This window comes from Ascaphus truei, chromosome 12, assembly GCF_040206685.1.
Source record: "Ascaphus truei isolate aAscTru1 chromosome 12, aAscTru1.hap1, whole genome shotgun sequence".
In the NCBI taxonomy this organism is placed as follows: domain Eukaryota; kingdom Metazoa; phylum Chordata; class Amphibia; order Anura; family Ascaphidae; genus Ascaphus; species Ascaphus truei.
In genome coordinates this window covers 48414998-48438295 of record NC_134494.1, presented here as the reverse complement: position 1 = coordinate 48438295, position 23298 = coordinate 48414998, and the positions used below count along the sequence as shown (strand labels likewise).

General features: G+C 45.1%; 1 protein-coding gene across 2 annotated transcripts in view; it reads left to right on the top strand.

The window, feature by feature from the left end:
• Positions 1–23298, top strand: part of LOC142464234 (SITS-binding protein-like) — a 104991-nt gene that overhangs the window by 57976 nt on the left and 23717 nt on the right. For both annotated transcript variants that reach the window (XR_012787623.1, XM_075567640.1), the window contains exons 3-5: positions 11558–11765; positions 13781–13931; positions 16562–16756. Coding sequence is in view for 1 of the 2 variants with exons in the window: in XM_075567640.1 (XP_075423755.1) it covers positions 11558–11765; positions 13781–13931; positions 16562–16756 (554 nt within the window). In the remaining variant the exon portion in view is untranslated. The remainder of the gene's footprint in view (positions 1–11557; positions 11766–13780; positions 13932–16561; positions 16757–23298) is intronic.

The following is a 23298-nucleotide window of genomic DNA, read 5'->3' as shown; positions in this document are numbered from 1 at the left end:
GTAACAGTATCATTCATACCCAATGTTCCAGGATAACAGTATCATTCATACACAATGTTCCAGGATAACAGTATCATTCATACCCAATGTTCCAGGATAACAGTATCATTCATACCCAATGTTCCAGGATAACAGTAACATTCATACACAATGTTCCAGTATAACAGTATCATTCATACCCAATGTTCCAGGATAACAGTATCATTCATACCCAATGTTCCAGGATAACAGTATCATTCATACCCAATGTTCCAGGATAACAGTATCATTCATACCCAATGTTCCAGGATAACAGTATCCTTCATACCCAATGTTCCAGGATAACAGTATCCTTCATACCCAATGTTCCAGGATAACAGTATCATTCATACCCAATGTTCCAGGATAACAGTATCATTCATACCCAATGTTCCAGGATAACAGTATCCTTCATACCCAATGTTCCAGGATAACAGTATCCTTCATACCCAATGTTCCAGGATAACAGTATCATTCATACCCAATGTTCCAGGATAACAGTATCATTCATACCCAATGTTCCAGGATAACAGTATCATTCATACCCAATGTTCCAGGATAACAGTATCCTTCATACACAATGTTCCAGGATAACAGTATCATTCATACCCAATGTTCCAGGATAACAGTAACATTCATACACAATGTTCCAGTATAACAGTATCATTCATACCCAATGTTCCAGGGTAACAGTATCATTCATACCCAATGTTCCAGGATAACAGTATCATTCATACCCAATGTTCCAGGATAACAGTATCATTCATACCCAATGTTCCAGGATAACAGTATCATTCATACCCAATGTTCCAGTATAACAGTATCATTCATACCCAATGTTCCAGGATAACAGTATCATTCATACCCAATGTTCCAGTATAACAGTATCCTTCTTACCCAATGTTCCAGGATAACAGTATCATTCATACCCAATGTTCCAGGGTAACAGTATCATTCATACCCAATGTTCCAGGGTAACAGTATCCTTCATACACAATGTTCCAGGATAACAGTATCATTCATACCCAATGTTCCAGGGTAACAGTATCATTCATACCCAATGTTCCAGGATAACAGTATCATTCATACCCAATGTTCCAGGATAACAGTATCCTTCATACCCAATGTTCCAGGATAACAGTATCCTTCATACACAATGTTCCAGGATAACAGTATCATTCATACCCAATGTTCCAGGATAACAGTAACATTCATACACAATGTTCCAGTATAACAGTATCATTCATACCCAATGTTCCAGGATAACAGTATCATTCATACCCAATGTTCCAGGATAACAGTATCATTCATACCCAATGTTCCAGGATAACAGTATCCTTCTTACCCAATGTTCCAGTATAACAGTATCCTTCATACCCAATGTTCCAGGATAACAGTATCATTCATACCCAATGTTCCAGGATAACAGTATCATTCATACCCAATGTTCCAGGATAACAGTATCATTCATACCCAATGTTCCAGGATAACAGTATCATTCATACCCAATGTTCCAGGATAACAGTATCATTCATACCCAATGTTCCAGGATAACAGTATCATTCATACCCAATGTTCCAGGATAACAGTATCATTCATACCCAATGTTCCAGGATAACAGTATCCTTCATACCCAATGTTCCAGGGTAACAGTATCATTCATACCCAATGTTCCAGGGTAACAGTATCATTCATACCCAATGTTCCAGGATAACAGTATCATTCATACACAATGTTCCAGGATAACAGTATCATTCATACCCAATGTTCCAGGATAACAGTATCATTCATACCCAATGTTCCAGGATAACAGTAACATTCATACACAATGTTCCAGTATAACAGTATCATTCATACCCAATGTTCCAGGATAACAGTATCATTCATACCCAATGTTCCAGGATAACAGTATCATTCATACCCAATGTTCCAGGATAACAGTATCATTCATACCCAATGTTCCAGGATAACAGTATCCTTCATACCCAATGTTCCAGGATAACAGTATCCTTCATACCCAATGTTCCAGGATAACAGTATCATTCATACCCAATGTTCCAGGATAACAGTATCATTCATACCCAATGTTCCAGGATAACAGTATCCTTCATACCCAATGTTCCAGGATAACAGTATCCTTCATACCCAATGTTCCAGGATAACAGTATCATTCATACCCAATGTTCCAGGATAACAGTATCATTCATACCCAATGTTCCAGGATAACAGTATCATTCATACCCAATGTTCCAGGATAACAGTATCCTTCATACACAATGTTCCAGGATAACAGTATCATTCATACCCAATGTTCCAGGATAACAGTAACATTCATACACAATGTTCCAGTATAACAGTATCATTCATACCCAATGTTCCAGGGTAACAGTATCATTCATACCCAATGTTCCAGGATAACAGTATCATTCATACCCAATGTTCCAGGATAACAGTATCATTCATACCCAATGTTCCAGGATAACAGTATCATTCATACCCAATGTTCCAGTATAACAGTATCATTCATACCCAATGTTCCAGGATAACAGTATCATTCATACCCAATGTTCCAGTATAACAGTATCCTTCTTACCCAATGTTCCAGGATAACAGTATCATTCATACCCAATGTTCCAGGATAACAGTATCATTCATACCCAATGTTCCAGGATAACAGTATCATTCATACCCAATGTTCCAGGATAACAGTATCCTTCATACCCAATGTTCCAGGGTAACAGTATCATTCATACCCAATGTTCCAGGGTAACAGTATCATTCATACCCAATGTTCCAGGATAACAGTATCATTCATACACAATGTTCCAGGATAACAGTATCATTCATACCCAATGTTCCAGGATAACAGTATCATTCATACCCAATGTTCCAGGATAACAGTAACATTCATACACAATGTTCCAGTATAACAGTATCATTCATACCCAATGTTCCAGGATAACAGTATCATTCATACCCAATGTTCCAGGATAACAGTATCATTCATACCCAATGTTCCAGGATAACAGTATCATTCATACCCAATGTTCCAGGATAACAGTATCCTTCATACCCAATGTTCCAGGATAACAGTATCCTTCATACCCAATGTTCCAGGATAACAGTATCATTCATACCCAATGTTCCAGGATAACAGTATCATTCATACCCAATGTTCCAGGATAACAGTATCCTTCATACCCAATGTTCCAGGATAACAGTATCCTTCATACCCAATGTTCCAGGATAACAGTATCATTCATACCCAATGTTCCAGGATAACAGTATCATTCATACCCAATGTTCCAGGATAACAGTATCATTCATACCCAATGTTCCAGGATAACAGTATCCTTCATACACAATGTTCCAGGATAACAGTATCATTCATACCCAATGTTCCAGGATAACAGTAACATTCATACACAATGTTCCAGTATAACAGTATCATTCATACCCAATGTTCCAGGGTAACAGTATCATTCATACCCAATGTTCCAGGATAACAGTATCATTCATACCCAATGTTCCAGGATAACAGTATCATTCATACCCAATGTTCCAGGATAACAGTATCATTCATACCCAATGTTCCAGTATAACAGTATCATTCATACCCAATGTTCCAGGATAACAGTATCATTCATACCCAATGTTCCAGTATAACAGTATCCTTCTTACCCAATGTTCCAGGATAACAGTATCATTCATACCCAATGTTCCAGGGTAACAGTATCATTCATACCCAATGTTCCAGGGTAACAGTATCCTTCATACACAATGTTCCAGGATAACAGTATCATTCATACCCAATGTTCCAGGGTAACAGTATCATTCATACCCAATGTTCCAGGATAACAGTATCATTCATACCCAATGTTCCAGGATAACAGTATCCTTCATACCCAATGTTCCAGGATAACAGTATCCTTCATACACAATGTTCCAGGATAACAGTATCATTCATACCCAATGTTCCAGGATAACAGTAACATTCATACACAATGTTCCAGTATAACAGTATCATTCATACCCAATGTTCCAGGATAACAGTATCATTCATACCCAATGTTCCAGGATAACAGTATCATTCATACCCAATGTTCCAGGATAACAGTATCCTTCTTACCCAATGTTCCAGGATAACAATATCCTTCATACCCAATGTTCCAGGATAACAGTATCATTCATACCCAATGTTCCAGGATAACAGTATCCTTCTTACCCAATGTTCCAGGATAACAGTATCATTCATACCCAATGTTCCAGTATAACAGTATCCTTCATTCCCAATGTTCCAGGATAACAGTATCATTCATACCCAATGTTCCAGGATAACAGTATCATTCATACCCAATGTTCCAGGATAACAGTATCATTCATACCCAATGTTCCAGTATAACAGTATCCTTCATACACAATGTTCCAGTATAACAGTATCCTTCTTACCCAATGTTCCAGGATAACAATATCCTTCTTACCCAATGTTCCAGGATAACAGTATCATTCATACCCAATGTTCCAGGATAACAGTATCATTCATACCCAATGTTCCAGGATAACAGTATCATTCATACCCAATGTTCCAGGATAACAGTATCATTCATACCCAATGTTCCAGGGTAACAGTATCCTTCTTACCCAATGTTCCAGGGTAACAGTATCCTTCTTACCCAATGTTCCAGGATAACAGTATCATTCTTACCCAATGTTCCAGGATAACAGTATCATTCATACCCAATGTTCCAGGGTAACAGTATCATTCATACCCAATGTTCCAGGATAACAGTATCATTCATACCCAATGTTCCAGGATAACAGTATCATTCATACCCAATGTTCCAGGATAACAGTATCCTTCTTACCCAATGTTCCAGGATAACAGTATCCTTCATACCCAATGTTCCAGGATAACAGTATCATTCATACCCAATGTTCCAGGGTAACAGTATCATTCATACCCAATGTTCCAGGATAACAGTATCATTCATACCCAATGTTCCAGGATAACAATATCCTTCATACCCAATGTTCCAGGATAACAGTATCCTTCTTACCCAATGTTCCAGGATAACAGTATCATTCATACCCAATGTTCCAGGATAACAGTATCATTCATACCCAATGTTCCAGGATAACAGTATCATTCATACCCAATGTTCCAGGATAACAGTATCCTTCATACCCAATGTTCCAGGATAACAGTATCATTCATACCCAATGTTCCAGGATAACAGTATCCTTCATACCCAATGTTCCAGGATAACAGTATCCTTCATACCCAATGTTCCAGGATAACAGTATCATTCATACCCAATGTTCCAGGATAACAGTATCATTCATACCCAATGTTCCAGGATAACAATATCCTTCATACCCAATGTTCCAGGATAACAGTATCCTTCTTACCCAATGTTCCAGGATAACAGTATCATTCATACCCAATGTTCCAGGATAACAGTATCCTTCATACCCAATGTTCCAGGATAACAGTATCATTCATTCCCAATGTTCCAGGATAACAGTATCATTCATACCCAATGTTCCAGGGTAACAGTATCATTCATACCCAATGTTCCAGGATAACAGTATCATTCATACCCAATGTTCCAGGATAACAGTATCCTTCATACCCAATGTTCCAGGATAACAGTATCATTCATACCCAATGTTCCAGGGTAACAGTATCATTCATACCCAATGTTCCAGGATAACAGTATCATTCATACCCAATGTTCCAGGATAACAGTATCCTTCATACCCAATGTTCCAGGATAACAGTATCCTTCTTACCCAATGTTCCAGGATAACAGTATCATTCATACCCAATGTTCCAGGATAACAGTATCATTCATACCCAATGTTCCAGGATAACAGTATCATTCATACCCAATGTTCCAGGATAACAGTATCCTTCATACCCAATGTTCCAGGATAACAGTATCCTTCATACCCAATGTTCCAGGATAACAGTATCATTCATACCCAATGTTCCAGGATAACAGTATCATTCATACCCAATGTTCCAGGATAACAGTATCATTCATACCCAATGTTCCAGGATAACAGTATCATTCATACCCAATGTTCCAGGATAACAGTATCATTCATACCCAATGTTCCAGGATAACAGTATCCTTCTTACCCAATGTTCCAGGATAACAGTATCATTCATACCCAATGTTCCAGGATAACAGTATCATTCATACCCAATGTTCCAGGGTAACAGTATCCTTCATACCCAATGTTCCAGGATAACAGTATCATTCATACCCAATGTTCCAGGGTAACAGTATCATTCATACCCAATGTTCCAGGATAACAGTATCATTCATACCCAATGTTCCAGGATAACAATATCCTTCATACCCAATGTTCCAGGATAACAGTATCCTTCTTACCCAATGTTCCAGGATAACAGTATCATTCATACCCAATGTTCCAGGATAACAGTATCCTTCATACCCAATGTTCCAGGATAACAGTATCATTCATACCCAATGTTCCAGGGTAACAGTATCATTCATACCCAATGTTCCAGGATAACAGTATCATTCATACCCAATGTTCCAGGATAACAGTATCCTTCATACCCAATGTTCCAGGATAACAGTATCCTTCTTACCCAATGTTCCAGGATAACAGTATCATTCATACCCAATGTTCCAGGATAACAGTATCATTCATACCCAATGTTCCAGGATAACAGTATCATTCATACCCAATGTTCCAGGATAACAGTATCCTTCATACCCAATGTTCCAGGATAACAGTATCCTTCATACCCAATGTTCCAGGATAACAGTATCCTTCATACCCAATGTTCCAGGATAACAGTATCCTTCATACCCAATGTTCCAGGATAACAGTATCATTCATACCCAATGTTCCAGGATAACAGTATCATTCATACCCAATGTTCCAGGGTAACAGTATCCTTCATACCCAATGTTCCAGGATAACAGTATCCTTCTTACCCAATGTTCCAGGGTAACAGTATCCTTCTTACCCAATGTTCCAGGATTACCGTATCATTCATACCCAATGTTTCAGTATAACAGTATCCTTCTTACCCAATGTTTCAGGATTACCGTATCATTCATACCCAATGTTTCAGTATAACAGTATCCTTCTTTGCTTCTACAGGTAAAAGTTATCAACCCAGATGGTGCACTAGCACCGGTGAAAGAGTGAACTGCCCCCTGGCCATTTTTCATGTGGGGCGGCATCAAAATAATGACCGCTTTTCCCGCTGGAGCGTTGTGTACATCCAACTGCCATGCACCTGCTGGAGTAGTAACTTGGCTACAGTACATCAGCATCTGATTCATGATGTGTGTCACAGAATAGCATGGCCCTGTGCCCTTCTATAAGAATCTGCCAATGTGTGTAGTGCCTGCCTATGGCTGTCAGGACACCCAGCACTGGCTGTGTACAAAACTACAATATATCCTTGCTTAACCCCACGGAGAAGGACATAGGCAGCATGCGCCCTGAGTAAAGGTGAGGCCGCCAGCTCCCTGCTCCTCACCAACTGCTAGAGCCCTAGACTGGGGGTGGCATAATCCCCACCCCCACCTCCTGATTGGCCAGAGTTCTAGACCCAGAAGCTCCCTGATTAGCCTACTCAAAATCCCATGTTTCTCAATAGGAGAGCTTTGTAGAAGTATATGTAACATATTTCCCCCCCCCCCATGGAAGATGTGGTGGCTACAGTGTGTTTGGTCCACCACTGGGAGCCTGGGGTGTACCTGATTCATCAGGTGACAGCGCCTCCACCTGCAAGGGATCCCAACAGGGTGGGATGATCCTCTTACAGGAACAATACTAATGATGCACGCACACAAATATATGCTAACAACCTTTAATACACACAATAATAGTAGTAACCTGTACCACACTGTCATATAGGCCCAATCTGAAACCAACACTGAGTGTCCCCAGAGTACATTGGGTGCCGGGCACCAATTCCCTGATGTCCACTCCCCAATGTCAAGGCCCACCAAAAGTGTTGGAGATAGCGCTATCCCGTGGAGTGTTAGTGCACTTGGTTAGGTACCTGCCCGGGACTTCCGCACCCGAGTGTTGCAGAATAACAAGAAGGATCCGTCTGATCCAACGTTGTCGTCCGCGATGGCGTCTGCCTCCGCGTGGGGGAGAATTCAGGTGTGGATAATATGACCCTACCGTCTTTACCACATCACTGGTCTGGTCCCTGACCACTGGCCGCAGTAACCGCGTGGCGTCTCACTGGTGCTCTACCTGACTATTTGCCGCTACTGGGGAAAGGTCCCTGACTATGGGCTTTCCCTATAGCAGCCACAAGCTACAGTGAGTCGGGGCCTAGCTGGGGCCTAAGGGGGAAGATCTGGCCAAGTCCAGGGGAGCACTGCTCCCTGGACACTACCTGCTCCTCAGAGGTCCCTCTTCCGACTGGCGTGGTCCCAGATGTGCCAAAAGTATAAATTCCTGGCTGCAGGCGAATGCCGAATCCCAATTGGCTGTTTGGGATCAGATGGCTGCAGCCCCTGGGGCTGCTGGGAGTTGTAGTCCCCTGTAGACTACTGCCGCCCAACAGAAAGACTGCCCTGTGCATGCGCGAGCAATACCAAAAGGGCGGCGCTCTACAATAGGAGCCGCCGATGCCTCCGACGACACGCTCGCCTGCACAACTGTAACGCGTAGCTCACCACAAACGAGGCGCGACCGCGGGGCTGAGGTAGGGATTGGTAGAGAACGCCGACCACAACCGCGAGGGCACGTCTAGAGTGTAGGATAGTCTTGCAAGCCGGGTCGGGGTTATAGAGGACAACGTAAATGTGGTACTTGCCGGGTCGAGGAGCGGAGAGTAGCGGATCGTTGGGGTACGTAGCCAGGGTCAGGATTGGCGAGAGTAGAGTCATCATAAAGCCAAAGCCAGGGTCAGCACAGGAGAGAGCAGGATCGTCATATACCAAAGCCAGGGTCAGTGCAGGAGAGTATCACAGAGTCTAAGTCCAAGGCAGGGTCAGGCAGCAAGGTAAGAGGCAGGCAAGGCAGGGTACTGGATGCAGTGAGATGCAGCGTCACAAAACACAGGTTATGCTCGGCAATAAAGGAGACCTCAGACAGGGTATAAATAGGACCTCCCTCCAATGGGAGGCAACCAGGAAGTGGAGGAGCCCTCACTGATAGGCTGCTGGATTGTGTAGGTGCGTCCTATTGTGCAGCCGATTAGGAGTGGGACCTCTAGAGAGTGCACGCACTCCACACGTAAACCCGTGCATCATGCTGGCAACCCGGTCGCGTGCCATTCGTGCGCGTCAAGGTACCCGCGTCAGTGCGGGGACGGAGACCGGAGGCGGGACCCGAGGTGAGAAGGGAGGGACATGTGTGACCGCGGTGCCGTGTACCTCCTTCATCAGAGCGGGGGCGGAGTTGGGGGGCAGAGACCACAGGACGCCGGGGAGAGTGCGTACCGCGCATGCATCGTGCGTCATTGCCGCCTTGGGGGAGAACGTACCCTGGACACAGGAACCGCGGAGACAAACGGAGCCCGCGCTGCCCGTGCACCGCGCATGTGAACCACCACAGAGATGCCTTCTTTGAGTGCCTCTAGATCCTGATGGACAGGTGAGGGTTAAGGGGACAGAACCGCCGGAATAGCGAATCCTCACAACAACATCAGCACATGGAAACGGGGATCCGGGGAAAGGAACTCTGCTGCATATACTTGCCTCTCAAGACTTTAACTGGGGGATAACTTCTACTTATCTCAAGCCTCGCCTTGAAGCATCCCTTCTGGCTGACTCCTTTGAACCAAGACGTTGCCTCTCACCCTGCAACAAACCCACCTGCTCCCAAGGTTTCTTCCATATCAATGGACTAGCCCTCTACTCGGCATTCTCAAGTGCTAGATTCTATGTTTCCTTCCCCTTTTGTTTATCTGTTGTAACGTTGCTGACTGCAAAACAGGACACAAACCCGCAAAGCAGAGGTAAGGAGTAGTACACCGACCTGCCTGCTATTTAAAGGCCAGAAGCAGCTGCTGGCAATGAGGGCCAGTGAGAGGCTGACTTCTTGTCAGGAAGTGAGGAGCAGGAATTTCCAGGAAGCAAGATGGCCACAGAAGCTTAAGTGAGGGTGAGAGGTCACTTCCTGTCAGTAGCCATCTTAGGTATCCGGAAAGATCCCTTATATCTGTTATGTGTGTATGCTTGCTTGTTTGGTAATAATAGGTTGCTTGTCTGACTGATTGCTAGCTCACATGCTCCGTAATGATACTCACTGATTTTATTACAGTTTCTTCTATTTTTTATGTGGTGTGCTTTCTAAGGGCCTTGTGACCTTTGAGTTGGCAGAGGCTCCATGGTCTCCTGAAACTAGCCAATAGTAAATATCTTGGGTGATTTCCATGAGAGTACTGTGGTTCCCGGAGGGTGGGAGGTACCCCATTGAAAAAGCGTTGAGCTCTTGGGTGATTCCCACTGGGGGTTCCAGCTACTGTCACGCTACCATCCTAGTGGGCTTAGGGTAGGATTTTGTGCAGTTTAGGTGCTGGGTTCCCTAACGATCATAGGACCCAGAAGCTACCCAGGGTGGCAGATACGTCCAGAAGGGCACAAGGTCCTGCCGTTTCATGACAATAAGCTTCTTTTATCGCCGTTTTAAGACTCATCATTTACTCTAATAATATGGGGTTAAGAAATAAAAAGTGTGGTGGGGGAGAGGGGGCTGATGCTTTACAGCAGCACACAATGCTACTCTTTTAGATGTTTTTACTGGCTCAAAGAGCTCCGGAAAAGCTCAACCTCACTGCTGTTGGCTCCAGGAAACTTCCAGTTCCCAGTACATTCCAAATTTAATTTCCCAGGCAAGTATAATATGGCCACCAACTTCAACCTTGCTTCCGATGGTCAATAGAAAGCATAGTTGTCTTTTTTTTTTACCATCAAATTTATCGGCAACTCAAGGGTCACCGGTTGCGCTCCCAGGCTCTATGAAAATTAAATATACCTGTATATATTTTCTTTTTAGGCATGGGGTGGCTGCTTTGAGCTTAACACATTAAGGAAATAGATTAGAATGACGACCCCAAAATGTTTTCGAGGAGAATCTCAAAAATCTACTGATTTATGAACAATTGTAGTCTTAAAGCTTGCCACAGAATAAGGAAATTCTATGGCTGATATTTCCTCTCCCAGAAGCCCCTGCTTCTTCTATCGCCACAGTTGATTAGTTTGTATGGGCAGTGACATCATGAAACTGGTAATAAAGCTTCAGCTGATTACACCTGCGATGTCGTTCTATCCCAAAATGCAGGAATTGTGTAGGGGGTTTACTTTTATATGGAGAGATACATTTTAAAAAGAAAATAAAGGAAGAGGGAATTTTACCTTTTAAACAAGTGAATGATGTCTTTCCAAAATCATAATGCTAATTTTATTTCACGCGTCACAGTAAATGATATTGAATATATGTAAATTAGGCCGTTTTAAACGTTGTCTAGTTCTTTATTTGTTTCTGCTCATTTTTTTTTTTTTTTTTTTTTTTTTACAAGGAGTCTCCGTTCTGATCAACCCCGATATTCCAGTATCCATTTCAATAGAGAGAAATAAATCCTTCTGTGTGGAGACTCCCTCAAGTACAAAGATGACCCCACTGCAATACACCATGTGCATCGGTCAGACCATCCAGTCTGTCCATCAAGAAGTAGGGAACCAGCTCTATGAGAACAAGCGGATGCTTCCAAATATCGAAATTCTTTGGTTGGTAGTGTTCTCAACATCAGCAATTACAGCTTTAAAACATGGCTTTAAAACATTAGTGGTTGGTTGTGATAACTTTTACTTGACCAACATTTGAGTTCTGCATAGATTAAATTATACCATGTAGAACATTTTAAACCTCATAGAATTCTTCACAATCCACCAGGCCCGTCAAACTCAGAATAGCCTGGGGGCCGATTCTTACGTCCGACTGCAAGACTTGGGCCACACCAGATTTATTTTATTTTTTAATAAACAGTCACTATAACCCACACAGACACTTTTTTTCTTGTGTTTTCCTTCTTTTCTCCCTGCCCTCTCTCTCCGCATCCCACTTCTATCTACCTCTCTCCCCATCCCTTCTCTCTCTCTCCCCATCCCTTCTCTCTCTCCCTATCCCACTTCTATCTACCTCTCTCCCCATCCCTTCTCTCTCTCCCCATCCCTTCTCTCTCTCCCTATCCCACTTCTATCTACCTCTCTCCCCATCCCTTCTCTCTCTCCCCATCCATTCTCTCTCTCGCCCCCTCCCACTTCTATCTATCTCTCTCCCCCATCTCTCTCTCTCCCCATCCCTTCTCTCTCTCCCCCATCCCTTCTCTCTCTCCCCATCCCTTATTTCTTTCCCCATCCCTTCTCTCTCTATCCCCAACCCTTCACTCTCTCCCTACCAATCCCTTCTCTCTCTCCCCAATCCCTTCTCTCTCCGACCCCAATTATTTTCTCTCTCCCTCTTTACCCCTGCCCAACACTTCTCTGTCTTTACCGCTGCCCAACCCTTCTCTCTCTTTACCCCTGCCCAACCCTTATCTCTCCCCACCAACACTTCTCTCTCCCCCCCAACATTTCTCTCTCCCCACCAATCCCTTCTCTCTCTCTCTCCCCACCAATCCCTTCTCCCTCCCCCCTCTCCCCCCAACCTATCTCTCTCTCTCCCCCCAACCCTTCTCTCTCCCCCAACCCTTCTCTTTCCCCTAACCCTCCTCTCCCCCCAACCTTTATCTCTCTCCCCACCAACCCTTTCTCTCTCCCTCTCTCTCCCCCAACCCTTCTCTCTCTCCCCCCAACCCTTTCTCTCTCACCCCCAACCCTTCTCTCCTTCTCGCCTCCCCAACCCTTCTCTATCACCCCAATCCTTACTCTCTCTCTCTCTTCCCCCAATCCCTTCTCCACTCTTGCTCTCTCCCACCTCTTGCTCTCTCTGTCACCATATACACACAACACTCCTCCCTCCCCTACACTACCCACAATACCCCTCCCTTCAATACAATACACACACAAAATACCCCTCTCCCCCACAATACATACACAAACAATACACCCCTACCTCACAATACACACAATACCCTCCCTGTCCCACAATACCCCCATGCCCCACAACACAGCCCCCTCCTCCACAATAGGTCCACACAATCCCCCAACCCCACAATAGCCCCCACATAATCCCCTCCCCCACAATAGCCCCCCACCTGTTCCCCTCCCCCACAATAGTCCACCACCTGCCCCTCCAACACAATAGCCCCCACCTGCCCCAATACCCCACAATTCCCCCCTCCCCCACAATAGCACCCCTCCTACCCCCATCCCTCACAATAACCCCCTCTTCCAAATCTTACCTTGAGAGCGCTGCGCTGCCTTCTTCTGGCACACACCAGCGAGGGAGGAGGTGTCCTGGCAGCAACCTCCAGCATTCACCTGGACCCCGCAGTCCTATTTATAGGACTCCTGTCCCAGCTCGCCCCCGTGTCGGCTTGCAGGCAACATAGCGACACCTTGTGGGACTCATGCGGCCCTGGGGCCATGAATTTGACATCTCTGCTCTACACCCTCTAACATCCTAAATTGAATCTACATTTCTCTTGAACCATTACAGCTACTAGAGCTTTGAGCTACTTGTAAAAATGAAATTGCCCATAAATTTCATAATCTTAGTATGATTCGTGTTGAAGAGGACTTTATGGATAAAGTCACATTTTAAATAATTTCCAGTTCTCGATGGTTTTATTTTATTTTAGGATGCCACTTTGGAAGCATTACGGAATATCTGATTCTGCAGCTAAACTTGAAAGAGAATTAAGGTCGTTCCATAATAAACTTAAAAGGCATGGCTTGGGGGAAGGCTTGATTGCCATCAATGAACATTCCACTATGTTACTTTCTAAAAAGGTAAGGTCAAGATTCGCTAAGCTCTGATAAACGTAAATGTTGGCATTAGCGGAATGTAACGCCAGCTTTGATGAAATATCCCTGAACCCTAACATGCTATTCACTAAACTCCAATATTCCTATAATGAACTGCAATTTTTATCACCGACTACAGTTACAATTATCTTGCCTATGTGAATAATGGCCATTATACATATATACAACATCAGCTGAATCAACCTGAACTAAATGTTATGTATCTATTAACATTGAATTGCTTTATATATTTATATATATATTTACACATTAGTAGCCCAAAGTGACCAGGTAGTCATGGACAACCCATGATGAGCTGGCCACTGAAGTCTACAACGGGTTTAAGATATCCCTACCTACCACAATGCCATCTACTCCCTGCTTCATTGCAAATAGGCTAGTAAGGTGTCTCTTGGCATTGCCTAACTACCCCTATGGAAAACAAGGGGGTTAACCCTGACCCACCCCCCCCATCTCCCACCTAACCACCCACCCCAGTGCCTCAACCCATATCACCCATCCCTCCACCCCAACACAACTAACAACACGCCCTCCCTCGATCTACAGGAATGACTTTCAGCCTTATTAGTTAATTCTGGTTAATAGGGCAGTTAGTCATGGTACAAATACTTAGGAAAATGCAATGCATTATACATATAGTATACCGAAAGCAATAACAATACATTCAATGCAATGTATATGAGGTGGCCATCAACCCTACCCTCTCAAGGAAAGCCTAATTAGCCTGATTGGGGTTAATGAGGGTAATAAAAATCACTTGACCCATCCATAACGATCATCCAATCATGAAAACAAACAAAGGAAAAACACAAGTCTATCCTAAATGTGAAAGAAAACAAGACCATGTAATAGGGCCTGAGTTTCAGAGAGGAGAATGGACAGACTAAGGCCTTGCCCCCGCTGCCTGCTACAGCGTCCGCTGTGGCGGACGCTGCGCTCACGAGAGCCCTCCCACAATGGCGCCGGGCCCGCTGCGAGGGGGGGCCGCAGCGCTCGCGCGAGAGCTACTCCTGCTCTCAATAGAATTGAGAGCAGGAACTCACGTCGAGCGGCTAGGCACGCCCCCCGGCGGTTCAGCCAATGAGGGCGAACCTGCCGGGTGACGTCATGGCTGCGCCCCCGTCACTCCTCCACCACGCCCCCCCCGGTCTCTGCTCCTGCAGTGAGCTGCAGACCGGGGAATCGCCGGAACGCGCAGCCAAAAGCGCGGGCGCGCATTAGAGCGCCGTGACCGGGGCCTTAGCCTAAGGTGGGCCATGTGGTTCTTATCTGCTGTGAATTTCTATGGCCCAATCTTAGGGTTGCCACGTGTCCAGTATTGAACTGGACTGTCCTGCATTTGGACACACTGCCAGTAAAAAATGAGAAAACTGGACATGTATGTGCCTGGTAATACCTCTCTGAACATAGTGACCTGACAGGCTTGTGAGAGCAGGGAGAGAGCAGGGCTGTTGCTAGGGGGCTGGGCAGCTTCCTCCATCCTGATTGGCTGCTGCTGGGTAATGCAGCCAATCAGGAGGAGGTGTCAGGGGCCTGAGGGTGGGACCAAAGAGAGGACGAAACCGCATGGAGTGGAGAGCAGACAGAGAGAGGTGTGTGTGTCTCGAGTGGGTCGCACCTTTCACCAATGAGCTATATGGCGTCTATTTATCAAGACGATTTTTATGCACTTTTCCCTTCCTTTTGCACACAGAAACATCTTTGTTTAGTAAATACCATTAACATCGGTACGCCAACCTCAGTCCCTTTCTGTGCACACCCCCCTTAAAATAAAATGCTTGAAGATGCTGATGCAGATGGAGACATTTCAGGTTAATACATAGGGGCACACAAGTGCAATTTAAAATTAGATTTATATTTACAAATTTTGCACAAAAAAGCCATTTGTGACATGTGGCACCAATAGGTTTTAATGGGAAGGTTTTTCCCTGATAAATATTTTTTTCCCTTTTCTTGCCCCAATTTTCGGTGCATATTATGTACTAAGATCATATTGACATTTTTATTGTGAGTCACAAGTGTTTGAAATAACATTTGACACATTGCGTCATGTTAAATAACCGATTGATCCAATTTCAATAAAAACAGAATTGTGTGCATTTTTACTTATTAATAACCAATCTTAGTACATATCCCTTATTAGTGTAATATTATTTGCAATTGTCATAAGGTGAAAATAATACATTTTGTTAACCTACATAATAAAACATTCACACAGCATCAAATACATTTTTGGTTGATAGATAGCAACTTAATTCTGCACTCGCAATATAAGGTTTATGATAGGTTCAAGTTGGCTGACGATTTGGAAGCATGCTCTACTTTTTTATGGCGCGCAGATGATTTATTTTTTTAGTACATACAGTATCATTAACATCTGTTAACATCTGAGTAAAATCTATTGAGGACAAAAAAGTTAGTACAAGAGTGCACACAAGCACAATTACATTTAAGAAAAGTTACAACCATTAAAGATAAACTAGAGATACTGTAAAACAGTGTAATCAATGACTGTATGTACTATGTTTATGTTGATTAATTGGGGTAACATTATTGCCCCATGGAATTTATTGTATTTTTTCTCTTCCCTATAGGACCACATACCCGTTGCCAACCAAGGAACAGACACTCAACGACATAGGCGGGATCCATATCTGCTTAAACATTTAAAACTATTAATAACCACGTCGCCCTATGCAAGTATCAACTCCGAGCCATTTAAAATGTATTTGCAAGAAGGAACAGGAAACTACTGGCTCAGTCTTCATTCAAAGTCAGATGGATCCATGGTATGGGCTACAGTATATTACACAATTATTAGGCACTAAAATATATGCTACTAAACCTTCCAGGACCAAAAGCACTGACACTTACATGCAGTATTGTCCATGTGTATTAAGCATAGCAAGCTGGTGGTCTAGGACATTTGGTCGTGGCCGTTTTGCCGCGACTTAAGTTGCTGCCGGTGTTTAGCCGGCACTCAACCCATCACCGGGACATCGCTCTGCTGTCCATTTCGCTGCTAAAGAAAGCCCTTAACCTTACCTTTACCCTAAAACCCCCTCATTTTAACTCATAATACTAACGTTACCTCCTCCCCTAAAAACATTAACTCCTTACCCTAAAACTCCTAACCTTATCCCCTAATTCTAATGCTACCCGTTACCCTAACCACCTAACCCCTTAACCTAAAACCCCTATCCTTGACCCCCTAACTGCTAAAACTCCCTTAAATGGGCAGCGACTGAGTGACCAGCGACAGAGCGGCTGCGGTGAAGGGTTCGTCTGCGGCCAAACGCCGGCACTGACCTGGTCATGGCAAAACACGACCAGATGTCCGATTTCGCAAGCTGGAGCATTGATCCCCATATAAAGCAAATTAAGTTATTTTCACTGGATGTCATTTCAAGTCATTGAGGTCTATTTATGCAAATCTGGGGAAATACCAGTGCACCACTGCACCAGATTTACGGTATTAGAGAAAAAGGTCCATTAGGAAACAGCTGGATTTTTTGCTTTGATAAATATTGTGCAGATGTTCTGCTTCAGTAGGAGGCTTTGGGGACTACAGTATGTAGTAGTTGAACGTATTATGAAGGGCCTTCCGGAATGGGATGTGTGGTCACGGCAGTTTCTTCACGACCACGGCTGCTTCTAAGGGGTTTTAGCATTTAAGGTAGGTGGTTAATTTAAAGGGTGTTTATTTAAGGAGTCTTAGTGGTTTGGTTTGGGGTTAATTTATGGGGTTTAACAATTAGGACAGGGGGTTCATTTTAGGGGGTTTAGTGGTTAGGGTAGGGGGTTTGAGGGTTAGGGTAAGGCGTTTTAGTGTAAGGAATTAGGTTAGGGGGATTTAGGGTAGGGGGTTTAGGCACTTACCTTAGTGGCCGGTGACGACAGGTCACAGTGGCGGGCTGAGTCACGGTGAAGTGCTGGCGGTCATTTGGTCGCGGCAAAATGGCAGCAACCAAATGTCTTAGGCCGGTTCCTTCTGGCACCACAACGTGTCTTATGGAATAGCACTGCTTAGCAAATATGGGCTCAAATGTTTTATTTGAAAATCGGACAACGCAAGTAGAAATAAGCAGATAATTTTACTTGAATATTATAGTTGCTGCCTTGGCACAACCTGCCTATCGACATCGGGAAAGCTTCCCACACTCCAAGCTTTGAAGAAATCACCTAAGATCCTCCTCTTCTTAGAAGCATTTGGGCACTATCCTCACCTGCTCACCATATTGATCCATGCTGGGTAGTTAGCGCGATAAAAAAACATGGATTCATTGATGATGTGTCCTTGATGTAAAGTACAAATATAGATCATCCTCTCTCATCAAAACACTAAGAGCCAGATCCACAAAGCTCCATTAACTGAGGGCTCAGAACGTCATGTTGCTACAATCAGTAACGGACATTATGTTCCCTGAGTTTAACGCCAATCCAGGAAGTGAATGTTATGCAAAAGCAACAAGTGCTCATTATCTCATTAGCATAGGATACAGAGCTCCTATCCTGGATCTCCTCTTACCTCTCCCATCATACTTTCAATGTCTTGTTTGCTAACACCTCCTATATCGATCTCTCCGTAGGGATACTCCGGGGCACTGTCCTGGGACCTATTCTCTTTACACACTCTCTCTAGGTGATCTAATCACATCTCTTGGTTCATATATAACCTCTATGCTGATGTCACACACATTTACTTTTCAACCTCTAACCTTACATCTGCTGTACAGACCAAAGTTTCTGAATATCTCTCCTCGATATCATTCTGCATGGCCCTGGGCCGACTCAAACTTAGCATGTCAAAAATGTTGATACCACCAAGGTTGCGCTCCTAACTGCAGTTGCGGGCGCGCGTCCGGGACGAACGGCCAACTTGCGTGTGTACGCGCGGAGAGGGGAGTCTACGCGACCATCCAGCTGATCGGCAGGACGCGCCATGCGCGATCCTGACACTCCCATCTTGATTATTGTAAACTTCTACTGTCCGGCCTTCCTGCCTCTCACCTGGCTCTTTCAATAATAATAATAATAATAATTGTTTGTTTGCTCTTGTATAGCGCTGCTAGTTTTACGTAGCACTTTACAGAGACATTTTTGCAGACATAGTCCCTGCCCTGTAGAGTTTACAATCTGTTTTTTGGTGCCTGAGGCACAGGGAGATAACGTGACTTGGCCGCTGAGCCCCTCCTTCAGCACAATATATCCCAAACGCTGCTAGAATCACTCTACTCTGTCCTAAATCTGTCTCAGCATCTCCCCTGCTGAAATCCCATTCCTGGCTTCCTATCAAATCCCGTATTACACACAACCGTCTGCTCACTTTTAAGGCTTTATACTTCTTCTGCTCCTCCTTACATCTCAGCCCTAATTTCTTGCTATACACCTGCCCGACTCTTGCGTTCTGCTCAAGGATGTCTGCTCTTTTCCCCTATTGTATCTAAAGCCCTCTCCTGCCTAAAATGTCTCACTCACTGCCCCACACCTTTGGAATGCCCTTTCCCTCAATATCCGACTAGCACCCTCTTTATCCATCTTTCAGACCCTTCTTAAAACACACCTCTTTCACAAAGCATATGGGTAGCTCCATGGCTGATACTATACACCTCAAACCTTGGCCCCTTGCCGACGCACTTACAAGAACACCCTCCTTCTGTCTCTGTACATTCTTCCTGTTTACCACTTAGATTGTAAGCTCTTCGGGGCAGAGACGCCTTTTTCCTAATGTTACTTTTATGTCTGATGCTCTTATTCCCATTATGTGTTATGTTAGTATGTCCCGTGTGTTACAGCTGTGACGCGCTAGGTACTTAAATGGCACTGTACAAATAAAGATATTACATAAATGCAATAATGGAACTTTGTGGATCTGGGACTAACCTGAAAATAAAAAGACACAGGCATACCCCGCATTAACGTACGCAATGGGACCGGAGCGTGTAATATACAGGCATACCCCGCATACCCCGCATTAACGTACGCAATGGGACCGGAGCGTGTAATATACAGGCATACCCCGCATTAACGTACGCAATGGGACCGGAGCGTGTAATATACAGGCATACCCCGCATTAACGTACGCAATGGGACCGGAGCGTGTAATATACAGGCATACCCCGCATTAACGTACGCAATGGGACCGGAGCGTGTAATATACAGGCATACCCCGCATTAACGTACGCAATGGGACCGGAGCGTGTAATATACAGGCATACCCCGCATTAACGTACGCAATGGGACCGGAGCGTGTAATATACAGGCATACCCCGCATTAACGTACGCAATGGGACCGGAGCGTGTAATATACAGGCATACCCCGCATTAACGTACGCAATGGGACCGGAGCGTGTAATATACAGGCATACCCCGCATTAACGTACGCAATGGGACCGGAGCGTGTAATATACAGGCATACCCCGCATTAACGTACGCAATGGGACCGGAGCGTGTAATATACAGGCATACCCCACATTAACGTACGCAATGGGACCGGAGCGTGTAATATACAGGCATACCCCGCATTAACGTACGCAATGGGACCGGAGCGTGTAATATACAGGCATACCCCGCATTAACGTACGCAATGGGACCGAAGCGTGTAATATACAGGCATACCCCGCATTAACGTACGCAATGGGACCGGAGCGTGTAATATACAGGCATACCCCGCATTAACGTACGCAATGGGACCGGAGCGTGTAATATACAGGCATACCCCGCATTAACGTACGCAATGGGACCGGAGCGTGTAATATACAGGCATACCCCGCATTAACGTACGCAATGGGACCGGAGCGTGTAATATACAGGCATACCCCGCATTAACGTGCGCAATGGGACCGGAGCGTGTAATATACAGGCATACCCCGCATTAACGTACGCAATGGGACCGGAGCGTGTAATATACAGGCATACCCCGCATTAACGTACGCAATGGGACCGGAGCGTGTAATATACAGGCATACACCGCATTAACGTACGCAATGGGACCGGAGCGTGTAATATACAGGCATACCCCGCATTAACGTACGCAATGGGACCGGAGCGTGTAATATACAGGCATACCCCGCATTAACGTACGCAATGGGACCGGAGCGTGTAATATACAGGCATACCCCGCATACCCCGCATTAACGTACGCAATGGGACCGGAGCGTGTAATATACAGGCATACCCCGCATTAACGTACACAATGGGACCGGAGCGTGTAATATACAGGCATACCCCGCATTAACGTACGCAATGGGACCGGAGCGTGTAATATACAGGCATACCCCGCATTAACGTACGCAATGGGACCGGAGCATGTAATATACAGGCATACCCCGCATACCCCGCATTAACGTACGCAATGGGACCGGAGCGTGTAATATACAGGCATACCCCGCATTAACGTACGCAATGGGACCGGAGCGTGTAATATACAGGCATACCCCGCATTAACGTACGCAATGGGACCGGAGCGTGTAATATACAGGCATACCCCGCATTAACGTACGCAATGGGACCGGAGCGTGTAATATACAGGCATACCCCGCATTAACGTACGCAATGGGACCGGAGCGTGTAATATACAGGCATACCCCGCATTAACGTACGCAATGGGACCGGAGCGTGTAATATACAGGCATACCCCGCATTAACGTACGCAATGGGACCGGAGCGTGTAATATACAGGCATACCCCGCATTAACGTACGCAATGGGACCGGAGCGTGTAATATACAGGCATACCCCGCATTAACGTACGCAATGGGACCGGAGCGTGTAATATACAGGCATACCCCGCATTAACGTACGCAATGGGACCGGAGCGTGTAATATACAGGCATACCCCGCATTAACGTACGCAATGGGACCGAAGCGTGTAATATACAGGCATACCCCGCATTAACGTACGCAATGGGACCGGAGCGTGTAATATACAGGCATACCCCGCATTAACGTACGCAATGGGACCGGAGCGTGTAATATACAGGCATACCCCGCATTAACGTACGCAATGGGACCGGAGCGTGTAATATACAGGCATACCCCGCATTAACGTACGCAATGGGACCGGAGCGTGTAATATACAGGCATACCCCGCATTAACGTGCGCAATGGGACCGGAGCGTGTAATATACAGGCATACCCCGCATTAACGTACGCAATGGGACCGGAGCGTGTAATATACAGGCATACCCCGCATTAACGTACGCAATGGGACCGGAGCGTGTAATATACAGGCATACACCGCATTAACGTACGCAATGGGACCGGAGCGTGTAATATAAAGGCATACCCCGCATTAACGTACGCAATGGGACCGGAGCGTGTAATATACAGGCATACCCCGCATTAACGTACGCAATGGGACCGGAGCGTGTAATATACAGGCATACCCCGCATACCCCGCATTAACGTACGCAATGGGACCGGAGCGTGTAATATACAGGCATACCCCGCATTAACGTACACAATGGGACCGGAGCGTGTAATATACAGGCATACCCCGCATTAACGTACGCAATGGGACCGGAGCGTGTAATATACAGGCATACCCCGCATTAACGTACGCAATGGGACCGGAGCATGTAATATACAGGCATACCCCGCATACCCCGCATTAACGTACGCAATGGGACCGGAGCGTGTAATATACAGGCATACCCAGCATTAACGTACGCAATGGGACCGGAGCGTGTAATATACAGGCATACCCCGCATTAACGTACGCAATGGGACCGGAGCGTGTAATATACAGGCATACCCCGCATTAACGTACGCAATGGGACCGGAGCGTGTAATATACAGGCATACCCCGCATTAACGTACGCAATGGGACCGGAGCGTGTAATATACAGGCATACCCCGCATTAACGTACGCAATGGGACCGGAGCGTGTAATATACAGGCATACCCCGCATTAACGTACGCAATGGGACCGGAGCGTGTAATATACAGGCATACCCCGCATTAACGTACGCAATGGGACCGGAGCGTGTAATATACAGGCATACCCCGCATTAACGTACGCAATGGGACCGAAGCGTGTAATATACAGGCATACCCCGCATTAACGTACGCAATGGGACCGGAGCGTGTAATATACAGGCATACCCCGCATTAACGTACGCAATGGGACCGGAGCGTGTAATATACAGGCATACCCCGCATTAACGTACGCAATGGGACCGGAGCGTGTAATATACAGGCATACCCCGCATTAACGTGCGCAATGGGACCGGAGCGTGTAATATACAGGCATACCCCGCATTAACGTACGCAATGGGACCGGAGCGTGTAATATACAGGCATACCCCGCATTAACGTACGCAATGGGACCG